The 14,315-nt window shown below is 36.8% G+C and overlaps 1 protein-coding gene across 8 annotated transcripts in view; it reads left to right on the top strand.

The window, feature by feature from the left end:
• The window catches only part of LOC142339499 (uncharacterized), a 97,453-nt gene that overhangs the window by 64,227 nt on the left and 18,911 nt on the right, over positions 1 to 14,315 (top strand). For 6 of the 8 annotated variants that reach the window (XM_075389563.1, XM_075389568.1, XM_075389566.1 and 3 more), the window contains exons 14-21: positions 438 to 452; positions 1,471 to 1,598; positions 6,588 to 6,685; positions 7,478 to 7,597; positions 8,995 to 9,219; positions 9,514 to 9,674; positions 13,545 to 13,562; positions 13,823 to 14,126. In XM_075389563.1, coding sequence (XP_075245678.1) covers positions 438 to 452; positions 1,471 to 1,598; positions 6,588 to 6,685; positions 7,478 to 7,597; positions 8,995 to 9,219; positions 9,514 to 9,674; positions 13,545 to 13,562; positions 13,823 to 14,126 — 1,069 coding nt within the window. The remainder of the gene's footprint in view (positions 1 to 437; positions 453 to 1,470; positions 1,599 to 6,587; positions 6,686 to 7,477; positions 7,598 to 8,994; positions 9,220 to 9,513; positions 9,675 to 13,544; positions 13,563 to 13,822; positions 14,127 to 14,315) is intronic. The other 2 variants (XM_075389564.1, XM_075389565.1) reach the window with 2 other exon arrangements.

The raw sequence follows: 14,315 nt of genomic DNA, 5'->3' as shown, positions 1-14,315 counted from the left end.
TTGATAAAAGCACCTTCCACTGAGTTAACTGTTTTATGTAGTAGCACTGTTTGATCATAGATCATTGAATTTGCCATCACTTGGCTCATTTGATCACTTGAAATTTAAGCTTAGGAGTATTAGCGAACTGAGGATTGTACAAGACTAATGGAGTGAAGTTATTATTGTCTACTAATTATGGTTGTCGTCTCGATCCTGTTTACTGATCGGAATGACCGGTCATCAGGTCGTGTGAGCTTTGAGAGTTTGTTCCACAAGGTGTATAGCCTACTTGGCCATTTCCGCTGTGACCATTTTTTTGTTTCAAATTTTACGTTTAATAAGTGAATATTTTGATCGAATGATTTAGTCAGGTTTGAGGACTCAGCTTCACTGCAGCTTTGCGTGTACTGGTGGACATTTTAGTTCTGATCAACTAAAGTTTTACTGATTTTCAGCCGAGTATATGCTAGGTTAGTAATACTGTGCAATATACATTGTCAATGTTTAATGTACTAATGTAGTAACTATTGATCAGAAGCCCAACTAAAGAGTTGAAAGCATCAATCACGGGTGACATCTAACATTGTAAACTGATATTTGTTATGAGGCCCGCTGTTATTTCAAACCTGACTAGATCCATAGGATTGTATAGGAGATACAGTGTACCGTGTCCAGGGCTTGATCATGGAGAAGTTTGAGATCACATAAAAGGAGAGGGTCGATTCTGTTAATATATCATATTTACGATCTTTGTAGGCTCATTTAATTGACTAAGTAATATAAGATGGTCTTATAAAATTTCTAGCTTGTTAAAACTTGTGCATTTTTAAAAGTAACAGGGTTTCAACATAATGTATCTTTTATCACGTCTCTTTTTTGAACTCAGGAAAAAAAACCACCGAGTGTAAATTATTTTTGTAGCTTTCCGCTTGTTTGAAAAGAGTTTGTTTGTGATTGCTGGCTCTCAGCCCTTTGATGCTAGAAGGACATTTGAGTGGTCAAGGGTTTATGTATTACGCACTATGTATAAGGTTCAGTGTCCACTATCTGAGTTAAGTCTTCTAGTTAATGTGTCCGCAACTGTATCACGTATCACCTTCGATAATTTTCCCTTAATTTACTTATCACCAAAATAGTATCAAAATGAAAAGTTGGAAAGATGCGAACATAACGTTATTTTCGGGACTGCTACCTAGCCCTACTTGGAAATGGTTCAAAATTCCATCAGTAATTTCTGCTGACTCTGTTTTTGGTTGATCTTTATTAGGTCCTAAATGAAGGAGAAAAATAAGCCACTAGCTCAGTTGCATGAAACTGTTGTGACACATGCTAACATGCCGTTTGTCTTTATAAAGTCGATATGATTAACTTCAAGTCTTAACCCAGCACTCACCCAATTCAATTTAAATGATATGAATTCTCGCTATCTTATCGAGTTTTTGGTTTCAAATGAATTGCGATTGTTGATGAGCTTGACTTTGTGTTTAGTTGATGATATCAACACGCCTTTCGTAACCAATGACGATGAGGAGTGGCTCAACCAGGACGACATCATTTTCAACCCTACAGTCGCCAACCGACTCAACACTTTCAACAACAACTCCTTCCTCAACCCAGTTAGTAAATTTATTTAAACTCTTGTAATTGAACCTATTGTTTTTCTATTTCTTAGTTATATTAATTGCTCTCAAACGAAATTTGTAGCAATTATATTAGTCTTGTCGGTCTTTTTTATGCGATTTTTCGCTTGACCGATTTTTCGTCTGACGCTTTTGACTTTTGGTCCTCAAAAACGGGATAAACAGGTAGCACCCAGCGGGCATTAAGTGCTCTTAGAGCCTTTCAACTCTGTTTCAGCGCAAACTGTTTTGGAGACTTATACTTATGGTGTGAAGGGCGGTTCTTGACCCCCCCCCCCCTCCCCCTATTGCCCCCCCCCCCCACCGCACTGATGCCCCCCACCGCACTGATGCCCCCCACCCCCGGTGCCCCCCAATCAAGCCCCGGTGACCCCCACAACACCGCTTGCGCTGACGAACATTCGCTTGCTAAAAACAAAATTTTTTACTATTTTGCAATTTTTTCAAGCTTTTTGAAAATTTTTGACATTTTTTTATTTTTATCTGCACTGGGTGTCAAAGAACCTCCTCTAGGGTTCGATAATAGGTAAAGGTGTGAATGGTGTGAAGGGCGATTCTTAGAGTTCGAAGACACCCCAATTGTTGACCCCCCCCCCCCACTAGTGCCCCTACCCCCCCCCCCCCACTGCGGTGTTGACCCCCACCCCATTGTTGCCCCCCCTGGCTTCGCTTGAACAACCGATCGCTAAAAACACACAATTTCATACTAATTTTCACAATTTTTTTCAAGCTTTTTGAAAATTTGTCATTTTTTGAGTTTTGCAGCCCTAGGTGTCAAGGAGCCTCCTCTAGTGTTTTATAATGGGTTACTGCATAGTTTCTAGTGGTAGTGGAATGGTTTCAGCACAGCATTTTAACATCGCGAATTTTAGCATTTTTACAAATTTTGCTATTTTTTTTTTTCAATTTTTGACATTTATTGTCATTATTAAGGTTTTTTAGCCTAACAGAAAATCTCCGTTAGGTTTTGATAATAAGTTAATGGAAAATGTTTTATAGCCATGGATTAGGTTTCAACTTTTATTATCACCAATTTTAGCTGTTTTTTGTCATTTTAGCAAATTATTAGATTTTTTAATTTATAATTTTTAGGTTTTTCCAGCCTCAAGGGCCACATAACCTCCTCTAGGGTTTGATTGTAGGCTACTGAATAGCTTCTAGATGTAAGGGAATATTCTTCAAGATTTTGATATCAGAAATTTTTTAAAATTATTTGCAATTTTTTATGTTTTTTTTTAATCTTTTTGAAGTTTTTAATCATTTTTTCCGGCACCAGGGTCCTAAGGACCTCCTCCAAGATTTGATGATAAACTGTAGCATAGTAAATGGAGTTAATGGAATGGTTATCAATATTTTAATGACTCCAGCTTTAGTAAATCTTTTTAGCAATCTTTTTATAAATTTGATTGCAAAAAATTTCTTTAGCAATCTTTTTATAAATTTGGATTTTTTTCAATTTTCCGGAAAATTATTATCTTGTTCCAAGTTAAAGGATCTTTATGAGCCAGTGAATCTATTTAAAGCTTAAAATAGGGATTCTGGATAGTCTCTTAAGATGATTAAATGGTTTTGGAGATTTTGATATCTTGAATTTTGTTGAAATTTGCTATTGTTTTCACAATTTTTGAATATTTTTGTACTTTTCTGTGTTTATCGATCATAACTGGCCAAAGAAGTTTTTCAAGCCTTGCAGATAGGTTACTTGACTTAACTCCAGAGACAAAATTTAGTTTTGAACATTTTCACTGCGAAATCTGGAAGCTTTTCTTTTAAATTTTTAAAATATCAGTTTTTATTTATTTACTTACACGGCTAGAAAACTAAGTTGCAGAGTCGAATCAAGCTAAAGCTAACCTCATTATACCGTGGCTTGCTACTGACGAAGTCAAACGCTCGCCGATTGTTTGAGAGCAATTCGCTCGACGTTAGTTGGTTATGTTTATGTTTCTAAACGCAGTATAAGTTGAAAGCTGTTATTTACTCTCAATCGTAGTTTGAAGCAGTTGTTGCAGTCGTGTTCGCATCTTTTTTTCGCAAAACTTTCACATTTTTTGTTTGAGAAAGTTCTTTCACTTTCTCAAAAGAAACGGGATCCTAAGCTTAATCACAAGCTATGTACTTAATCGTGAGCTACCTTCTTTGTAATTCGAGAGCAAATATTTTTGACATGTTAAGTCACCACCGTCAGCCTCTCAACGGCTATTATTCAGGCGCTCTCCTTTTTACGACTCGAAGAGGAGTATTGGTTTAGCGTTTTTCGAGTGAAAGTTTTCAGAATGTGTTTAATAGCCGCCGTCAGCCTCTCAGCGGCTATTATTTAGGCGCTCTCCGTTTTTTAATCCGCTATACCTCCTGATCACGTTTTCACGTTTTACATAAGTGACGATTTTCACGCTTGACTTCTGATTTACTTCAGTCAATGTTTCAACTAAATGGATTTTAAATTCTTTCACGTATTGAATTAAGTAATATATTGAATATGGTCAAAGTCAAAAGAAACGGGATAAACATATAAAGCCCGGTCATTAAGTCCTAATGCATTAGGTAGGTTATCAAAGGTCATTAAAGCGATTGCTAGCTTGCATTAGTATTATGCTTAAAGCCTTCAGTTTAGAAGCTGAATTTAGTGTAACTGAAAATGCAGCATTTACACACCAAATAAGAACACGTTGACACTTATAAAAATTCTGGCAATTTTTTCTTATTTTCTGTTTCATGTGCGTCAAAGGGCTCCACGGCGGCTATTTTCCTGCAATTTGCCGGCTATGTTTAAAACAGGATTTTAAAGTCGATGCCGCACTTAAAAACGGCACGTGTTGAGAGTGTTTTCTGTTCATGCCTTCTTGGTGAAAAGTTTTTTAAAAGTATCATTCTCAGTTTTTTAAATAAAGGTCTTTCCAGCACCTTCAAGCACACTAAGATCTTGGAAGACTTCTCCAACCAGCTGTGGGACACGTTTTGGACGCTCTTAGTCGTCGGAAAAATGTGATCACAACTTAATTCTTTGAATCGTAAAAGGTATAAGCGGAATAATAGCCGACTGGAAAGATGACGGCGGTATTAATTGACAAGGATATACCTTCTTTCACTGTAGAAATTGAGATTAATTTTGTTTTCACGAAGCTCACTTTAACAAAAATTGTTCTTGTTTTTTTAGAAGTTCATTAAGAAGTTCTCGCCGTCAGTCGATCCAGCTAATTTTCCCCAGTTCACTCATCGTATTGGTAACGAAGAGTTGTTTATTGATTGATCTTTAAAACGTTTTAGAGGCCACAGAAACTAACAATTTGATTCAGCTTATTTTGATTTTTCATATTTTTGTCTTATATTGATTGAGCTTCAAAAAAAACAACCTTAAAACAGCTATTAAAAATTGGGATACTGTTCTGCATGGCCCTCTAATCCTAAAAGAAGAACCTTCAGTTTGAATGTTTTTAGAAAATTATTAGAAAAGTTTTAACTTCTCTATTCACATTTGGACTGCAAATTATCACTCATTATTCTTGTCTGCTTTTATCTCATGGAAAAGGTTGTTATTAGTAGCCGCCGTCAGCCTCTCAAACGGCTATTATTTAGGCGCTATCTTTTTACAGTTCAAAGAATTTGAATTGTATTGGAGCGCTGTCTTTTTTTTAAGATCTGTTCGCACATTTTCTTGATTTTTGAAGTCAAATTGGAGTAGTGATTTTGGTCACGCCGGAACAAGAAATGGAGCGAAAAAGCGAGTGGTTTTGCGGCGTGACATTTTTTCGCTCTATTTTTAAAGTAGAGTGAGAAAACGGTGTTTGAACAAAAATTCGCTTTCTCGCTAGTGGGTTTTTGTTCACATGTGGCAATTTCACTTTGATTTTTACTGTTTTTTCAATTTTTTGGATCTGATTTTCTAAATGGTTTTACCAATCCATTCATAGCTAATTCTAGGCCTAGTTTTTTGTTTGAACCAGATTTCCATTTCTCGCTAGTGGTTTTTTGTTCACATGCGGCATTTTTACATTGATTTTCTGATTTTTTTTGTTCTTTGTCTGATTTTTTTAGAAATGGTTTTACCAATTCACTCATAGTCCGTTTTAGGTCTAGTTTTTTGTTAAGTCAATGGAAAATCTTTGAATTTTTTTCTAAGAATTCTTTAGAATTCTTTGAAATTCTTTGAATTCTTTCGTCAGGACTTGTCCTGCTATGTTTTTTTAACTCTCTTTACCGTTTGATCACGTTTTTTGTTTTACATAAGTCACGACTTTCACGTTTGACTTCTGACTTACCTCACTCACTGTTTCAACTGAATGGTTTTTAAATCCGTTAACTCAATGAATTACACAAGTTAGTGAATACAGTCACGGTCAAAAGAGCAAAACCAAAAGAGACGGGATAAACCGATAAAGCCCGGTCATAAAGTCTTTGAGAATTAGGTTATCAAAGTTCATCGAGCGCGTCAACGGCGGCTTTTTTCCGGCAATATGGCGGCTGTGTTTTTATAGGTTGGATCACTTCTTTTGCGGAGCAAAGCTGGTGCCAATCTTCCCTTGTATTGTATACAATGATTTCCGGATAATCGTGCCAACTATTAAGAAAAAGTCAGTTGTGTCTGCGTAAATAAATGTCTGATATTCTCATTGCTCAAAAAGTTGATTTAAATTGTTTCCGAGGTGGAAAAAATCGTCGAAAATTTCTGTTGTTTTCTCCACGCAATTAAGCCTTTTCATTATCCTGTTCACTTAGTTGTGGATTATATTGAGCTCACCGTTCAACCATCGTTTACCGCCATTTCCAGTGGTCTATATCCAATTTTAATTTTGTTCATTTTTTGCGCTGAAGTTGTCAAAAGTACACTAGTTTACTCTAGCTTCGGATAAACCCCTCAGTGGCCCAATCTGTGTGCATCTAGCTATGTTTCTGTTATCAATTTTTCCTCTTTTTCCTCAACCTGAATAAAATATGGTTTGTAGTGGTTATGATGTGCTCTTTCAGGACTCGAGGCCGACTAGTGGAGACATAATTGGAGGCTTCTCCAGTCGACCGACCAGTGGAACCTCAAATATCTCTGGACTGACTATTACCTCTTACAAGTTAGTTTACATATTGTATTTTTGAAATCAAGCATTGGATGTAATGATGGTCACCGGCTCCTTGTTAGCTGTCTCCTCAATGTTTCTCAACAGAAGTATTTAAACTCAAGAAGAGAGCTGGTTGCAATTCCAATAAAATAAATGACATTTAGAACGGAAACTAAGTATGTGCACGAGAGCTATTTAAATACTAAAATGGTCAATTGCGCTTCTGTCGATAGGGATGGCAGTCAGTATATATCGAATTACTTTAGTTTATCTCTCTTATCGGTACAATATTTGCTGCTAAAAATTATTAGAAAAATTGAATGTGCGATGCAGGCAATTAAAATTTAAGACCCGATTTTACGGAAATCTCCTGAAGAAATAACTTTTTACAGCGAAAGGTTTGTGTAATTTTAATATTTTAATTTTAATATTAAACGAAAAAGATGAACTGTAATGAAATGGTGGAAATTAGCAAATATTAGAAAACAAGGATCATAAATCTATTATGAGCTTCATTTGCTTTGATATATTTTTAACTCCTTTAAGTATCAAACATTCCAAGATAAAACTGTCACAATACCATACAATTGTTTTAGTCATAACCTTATTTGGCGAGACAGATGGACAATTTAAATTGAAGATATAATCTTTAAGCTTTTGTAATTTATAATGCATAAAATAGCGCTACTTCTTAACTGATTAACGATGCTTGTTTTATACATTCACATGATATCGCTTCCTCTTCTCTTATCATTAAAAGTCGGTCATTGTTAAGAAGGGAACTTTCATCATCTGCTGTTCTAGGGAGAGGTACGATACCTGGAACCGTCTTTCAGTGACAGATCTGAACAGGATGAAAAGTGGAACCTTATCTAGTGACGAGGGAGATGACGGTATTGACTTGGCCAGATCACGAAGGGCTGGGTAGGTCTAATTTATTTCAAAAGATTCTTTGATTTGACACTGTGGGTTCTCATGCCATCGTATTCTGAAAATTATGATCTAGTGGCGATATTAAACCTGGAGCATTAGCTGGACGTAACTTGGGATGTTAATGAATGTGTAATCAATCTGACCATTTAAAATAATTGGTCTAATTGTGATACTGTCTTTCCAATTATCTGTGTACAAATTGGGCTTGTCACGTTAACTCTTTCATTGCTCTCAAACCAAATTTGTAGCAATTATTTTTGTCCTTCTAATCTTTTTAAGTAAGATTTTTAAGCCGATTTGACTTTTGGTCCTCAGAAACGGTATAAACTGGCAAAGCCCAAAAGCAATAAGAGGTATAGGAGCAATAGTCTCTAGGAATACCATTCACTGGTTTTTCTAAAGGTGCAGTAATTTTTTTAACGCTTGGATTAATCCTTTTTGCCAGCGCCCCTTCACTATTGAGGCTAACCTACTCACGCTTATTTTAGCTACTATTAAATCCAGTCCGTGCTACTTGATTGAGAGCAATGTTTACCTCTTGCGTGGGTTATGTTTTCAGTGTTCTTTAAACTCGACTGCATGATTGAGTACTGTCTGATTGTGTGATCATTTTTCCTTTGACAGAACAAGGTATATTATCTGTTAGATTCTACCTAGATTCATTTTCGAATCCCTAAAACACCTGCTTTTTGTTTCATTTCTCCTTCATTCTGTTCTTTAAATCTTAGGTGGGGTCAATGTCAACTTTCTTGGTTGTGGGAATTTAAGTTGCAGATTAGCTTGTCATTTTTCGGATTGTGTCCACTTTTTCAGGAGACATCATAAAGATCTTTCAAAGCAATATTAAAGTGGCACACGAGTCTCTCATTTGCATAATCGGATTGTGTTCTGCAATGAAATAAAACAAAAGAACGCCTGCGATTCTGGATAGTGAAACGCTTACAGAATTTCAGATATACTCCTTTCCGCACTTATAATTATGCAACCGTTACCGACTGGAAATGAAACAATAAACGTTTAACATAGTGTGTAAATGAGAACGCGTGAGTAGGGATGATTTCTTGAATTTGCCCAAAAGCTATCGTTTAAGTCAAGTACGAGTTGATGCTGAGCAAATTATTTCCATGGCAACTCATTAAGCTCTCAATAAAACTAGCTTTGCCAAAATGCCCCCCCCCCCCCTTGATGTACGCGTATTTCTTTCCTTTGGTTACAGTCATCTGCTTACTCCACTCTCTCCGAGTTTAAAGTTGAATCGTGGGTAGGGATTTGAGCTGACATTGGCATATTTTCTTGTCGAGCACCATTAAGACATATTTTACACTCAATGTGTAGAAATGAAGAAATTAGGGTTTTGAACATTTGTAATTAGTGATTATGGTTTTCAGGTTCTTCGTGTCCTTCGTGGTGACTGCCAAAGGAGTCACTCAGCGAGGAGCACGTCACTCGGGAATCCGAATTATAATTCCGCCGAGAAGAGTGGACGAGCCCACTAGAATTAAGTGCAGGTACATTCGACCCGAGAAGATGGTTAAGAAGTACCCAAAAGCCGAAGGAGAAGCTTTTGCCGCTAGACCTCTGGAAATGGACCCACCTCATTTGAAATTCAACGGGTAAATTAGTAAAAATTGCCTGCATAAGTATAGTTTTTAGGATCACTTTGTGCATTGTTTATGTTGACGCCTAATATAATGGTTGCTATGTAGTTTTGAAAATAATGGATGTCATTCCAAGAACTTGGTATTAAATAAATCTTGTTTATCCCCACATTCTGTCAATCACAGTATTTAGAGTTCCCTGAAACTGAAATTTTTGGATATCTGCATATGGAGAAATAGGCCCTATGTTTCTCTTGTATGAAGCGGCGGCCAGCTTTGGCTGGAATGCATATGTGTATGTTATTGTAGCACTGTGATCCTGGAGGTGCCTCACTTTGCGGACCTGTGTAATGGACAAAGGGAGATTGCAGTGCTGAACTGCAGTGAGGCTGGAGTGTGGACTGAGCACACACAGGAACCACTCGAGAAACAGATCGAAGAGGCACTCAACATCTCCATGGCAACCGAAGGTGAGTCAGTGTACATAAATCTTCAGTGCTAAATTAATGTTTGCGACAGAAAAATGTTCAGTGTAACGGAAGCCTTTCTAAGTTTGCTTTGTGTTGCTTAGATGACAATTTTTTTATTAATAGCCGCCCTCATCTTCTCAGCCAGCTATTATAGCGCTCCTATTTTGTTTTTTTTACTTCGTCGAACTTTTTTTCGCTTTACCCATTTTGCCGCTTTTTCGACATTTTGCGTGAAATCTTGTTGACTTCTCTAGGCTAGTTTCACTCTTCTGTCATTCTACTCAAAGTCCTTTTAAACAGCAGCTGCTCAGCAAAGCAATTCAAAATGAAGAGAGTCAGCATAAAAAATCAAAGTCAGAAATAGAAACGGGATAAACCCATAAAGCCCATTTTTAGATGCCCGGTACTTGAACTTTGTTCTCATAAGTTTTAGTTACTATCTATAATGCTTATTGGTATTGATACTAGACCCTGTAGCCTCTCACTGAGAGACAGGAGTATGCTCAATTACTAAATCACATCAAAATAAATCGCACTTAAAAAATGTAATTTTTGTCGATATTTTCTTTTCTTTCAATCCCAAGAGAGTTATGGGAATCAACGGCGGCTATTTTCCGGCAATCTGCCGGGTATGTTTTACTGGTTTCGTGGAATTATCAATTGCTCGCAAACGAAGTTTATAGCAATTATATTAGTCCTGTGGTCTTTTGAATTGCTCTTGAACGAAGTTCATAGCAATTATTGTAAACGTGTGTCTTTTTTATGCAAAATTTTTGCTTGACAGTTTTGACTTTTCGAGTGACTTTTACGCCCTTGACTTTTTGCGTTTCGCGTGATCTAAAATTCTCTCTCAGTCACAATTTCAAGCAGCTGAACTCAATTGGCGGCAATTTAATTTTAAAAGTCAAATGAAAAGTGCGCCGTAACTTATGACATTTTTCACTTTAAATTTTAATAGTGGTATATGTTAACTTCTATGTTGTTATTTGAAGCCCACTATTGCACTTCTGAGTCCTTTTAAAGCCCCCCCCCCACCCGACTGAAGCAGGCTGCAATTGATTAGAGCTCCCACTAGTCGTTCGAGAGCAATTCTTCCCACGTTTAGTCGGTTATGTTTTTTATGCGATTTTTTGCCCGACGCTATTAACTTCTCATCCTCAAAAACAGTATATACGGGCAAAGCCTGAAGGGCAGTAAGTTGTTCAGCAACTCTTTTAGGGCCGTACAAATCTCTAAGTATGGAATATGGAATTCACCGGAACTCTTTAAGGGATATAAATTCATGGTATGAAGGGCGGTATTTGATCTTAAAAGTTTGACCCCTTCTCAGTTCCCCCACCGTGCAGCCTCCTCCATCTGGCAATTTTGACCCCCATAGAGACCCGTTAAGGCAGGAAATGACATGCGTGAGAATTTTTGTTTGAGTTGTTTTATTTGAATTGTGAGAGTGGAGCGAAAGAATGGTTTTTCGATCATTCCGCTTTTTTATGAGAGCGAGAAACCTCTGTGCGTTTAATTTTCCTTCAGTTGAACAATTTTTTTTGTTCACGTGCGGCTTTTTTAAGCATGTTTTTGTCTAGAATGTTTTTTCCTGGTTTGAATAGGCAATAATAGTAGTTTCAGCTAGAAAATATTAATCCGAGTTTAATGGTATTAATGAGGTTTCTTGGCTAGATTACCAATATTTAAGCTATTTGTTAGGCTTTCTTTTTTATCGCGTTCATTGAAAACTGAAGTGAGGCCTATTGCTCAAAGTGTTTTCAGTCGTCAAATGGTTACAGTTGTTATGGTATGAAACATTGTTGAGAAAAAATGAGGGTAAATTGCCGTTGTGCGATTTTTTCAAAAATGTAAAATTTTGTGAGCCTGATATGGGTTGCCTATTGCAGTGTGAGCTGTTTGATGTTTTCGATTTCATAGGAAAAAATTTTTTGTTGTTTGGAGTACTTGCATTATATAAAAAAGTAACTAAATTTTTCAAATTTTCCAGATACATTTTTTGGGCTATTTTCTAATTTTGAACTTAATTTTCTATTTTTTGTTAGTCGCTTTAGTTGATATCAGTTAATTCAAAAGTTAGATTTCTTGATAGAGTCGTTTCCGGAATTCTTTTGGCTATGTTTTCTTAGATCTCTTCTCACATTTTCAAGATTTTTGAAGTCAAATTGAAGTGATGATTTTGGTCTCGGCGAAACAGGAAGGGGAGCGTAAAAGTAAGCGAGTGGTTTTACTGTATAGCATTTTATCACTTTCGTATTAAAATAGTGTGGGAAAGATGTGTGTGAGCGAAAATTCGCTTTCTTGCTAATAGTTTTTCCTTCTCTTGCTGAAGTTTCACTTGGTTTACTGTTTTTATAGTTTTGTTTACCAGATTGATTTCTAGATGTTCCCCAATACGTTCTTAGTCTCTTCTAGTTCTAGTTTTTCGTTTAGCTAATGAAATTTTTGAATTCTTGGTCAGCACTTGTCCTGCTATGATTTTACTTCATCGAACAAAAGTTTTATTTCACATCTTGTTCAACATTTTGCATGATATGTTTTCCACTTGTTTGAGTTTGTTTCCCGCAGTAAAATAATCTAGAATCAACAGAGTCAGTATTGGAAATTGGGATAAACCGATAAAGCTCAATTTTAGATGCTAGTTCTTGAACTTTGTTATTAATAGCCGCACAGCGATAGCTGAGGCTATTATTGGCCTTCTCTTGTTTTTTTTTTTTTATTTCGTCGTCATGATTTTTGTTACGACCATATGACGTCACAGCCACTTTTTTGTTCATTCGTTCATGCAATTTCAACTGAATTGCATGTGTGACGTCATTTTTCGCTCTTAGTGGAGCGAGTTTTTTTTGTTCATGCGCGTGATTAAATTTTTGGTCACACTTGACTTACCTCACTCTCAAAAATGACTTCCTCAATTTGAAATTGACTTTTATTTACTTTAATTCAAAGAGATAAGGTCAGATGGGTGTGTGTCACTCTAAATGAAGGTTATTCGAGATCAGCTAATAGAGGCAGCAATAACTTATACAGATTTTTAATCAAAGTATAACAGATCAGCCTTCAATGAAAAGACGAAATTTTTTGGTCTGTCTTTTTTACTGTTTTTGTTTAGACTGCCGATCTACGAATCAATTGCGGCTATTTTCTGGCAATCTGCCAGCTATGTTTGTACTCCTTATACCATCTCCAATGCTTATTGGTAATGAAAATTTTGTGCGTAATAAACTAATTTGTCTAAGATCGGTAATTTCAAAATTTTACGGAGGTAAATACTTTGTTCCCATGTTTTGTTCCCACGTTTTTCTACATTTTAAAAATTTTATTTTTCAGCTAATTTGCTGTCATTTTTATGTTGATGTCCATGTCATGATAATGTCTGTTATATAGATGAGCTATTAGACAGTAGAATTATTCCGGCTGTTTATTAAATCGTAGTGGCTGCCCTGTAATAAGCTCTAGCATCATTTTGGGCCCCTAGTGAAGTTATAGGCTATATCAGGTTAGAGCTGACCCCACTTTTTGTAGTCAACTTTTTGTTGTTTCAAATTTGAGCCGAAAATTCAGATAATTACAGTTCGCCTTACTTATCGCCCCATTACTATAATGTTGCGCGAGCTTTTTTTTGCGTGTTTTAGATTTGTTGTACAGCTTGTTTTGTGAGCCTTTATGCAGTTTTCCATTTTGTTGACAATGAAATTCTCAGCAATTTCTTGTGAACGAAGTGGAACAGCTGTTTTTCGGTTCCCTGTTTGGGCTCCTAATGCATGTGTTTTTGCTTGCTCCCCTGCTGTAACTGCACGCTCATCTTTGCAAGATACTTAGCTTCAATCATTTAATGTGTTTGTAGTGTAATGTCGTGACTGTTTACAGAACGTGGTGTACATTATGGTACGTATTACAGATACTGTGCTCCCTGGACTCACTTTTCAGACTCAAAAATCCTCGAGAAATATTGAGTAAACCTTTTCAATGAGACGCTGCGCTCTCGAAATGGACTTCTTAAGCTTAAGTAACATTACTGAATCATTATCACAGTCTCGTATTTTTTGCTCATTTTAGTTACATTTGTCTGTAATTTAACACTCTGATTGCGATCAATTGGCGTGCAAGTTTCAAACTCAGGTTTTCCAGCTTTAATACGTTTACAGATCAAATAGCCCAGGAAGATCTACAGACTCCTCGCATCTGTCGTGTGATCATGCGTGAGTTCCCAAAAGTGATGTTGTTGATCTCACGAATCAAGAAAGATGTCAGCCCAATTGGCCCCAAAGGTGGTCTCCTGTCTTCGTCTGTTCACGCCCACGTTCAGCTCTCGTTCCCAGAGGAGGCATTGAAGAAGACTATTGAGATTGGCCTGCAGGTGTACAAGATGCCGCAAGACCTGGTCAGAAAGGTCTGTGGAACTAAGTTTAGATGCAGTCCTGTCGTCACCATCGAACCTCAAAGAAGAAGGTTGGTTCTTTTTAATAGCTGGGGAAAATGGCAAGCAACAATTAGCTTTTTCACATGAAAGTGCTTTGAAATAATTCCAGGGGGTTCGGTATTATGCGTTCGCACGATGTTCCGACCCCTCCCAGCCACAAAGTTTGCTCAATTCTCTAGCGAAGCGAATAGAGAACAAAGCGCAAATTCTTGAAAACA

Source organism: Convolutriloba macropyga, chromosome 5, assembly GCF_964194025.1.
Source record: "Convolutriloba macropyga chromosome 5, txConMacr16.3, whole genome shotgun sequence".
Classification (NCBI taxonomy): Eukaryota; Metazoa; Xenacoelomorpha; order Acoela; family Convolutidae; genus Convolutriloba; species Convolutriloba macropyga.
This window is presented reverse-complemented; position numbering and strand designations above follow the sequence as displayed.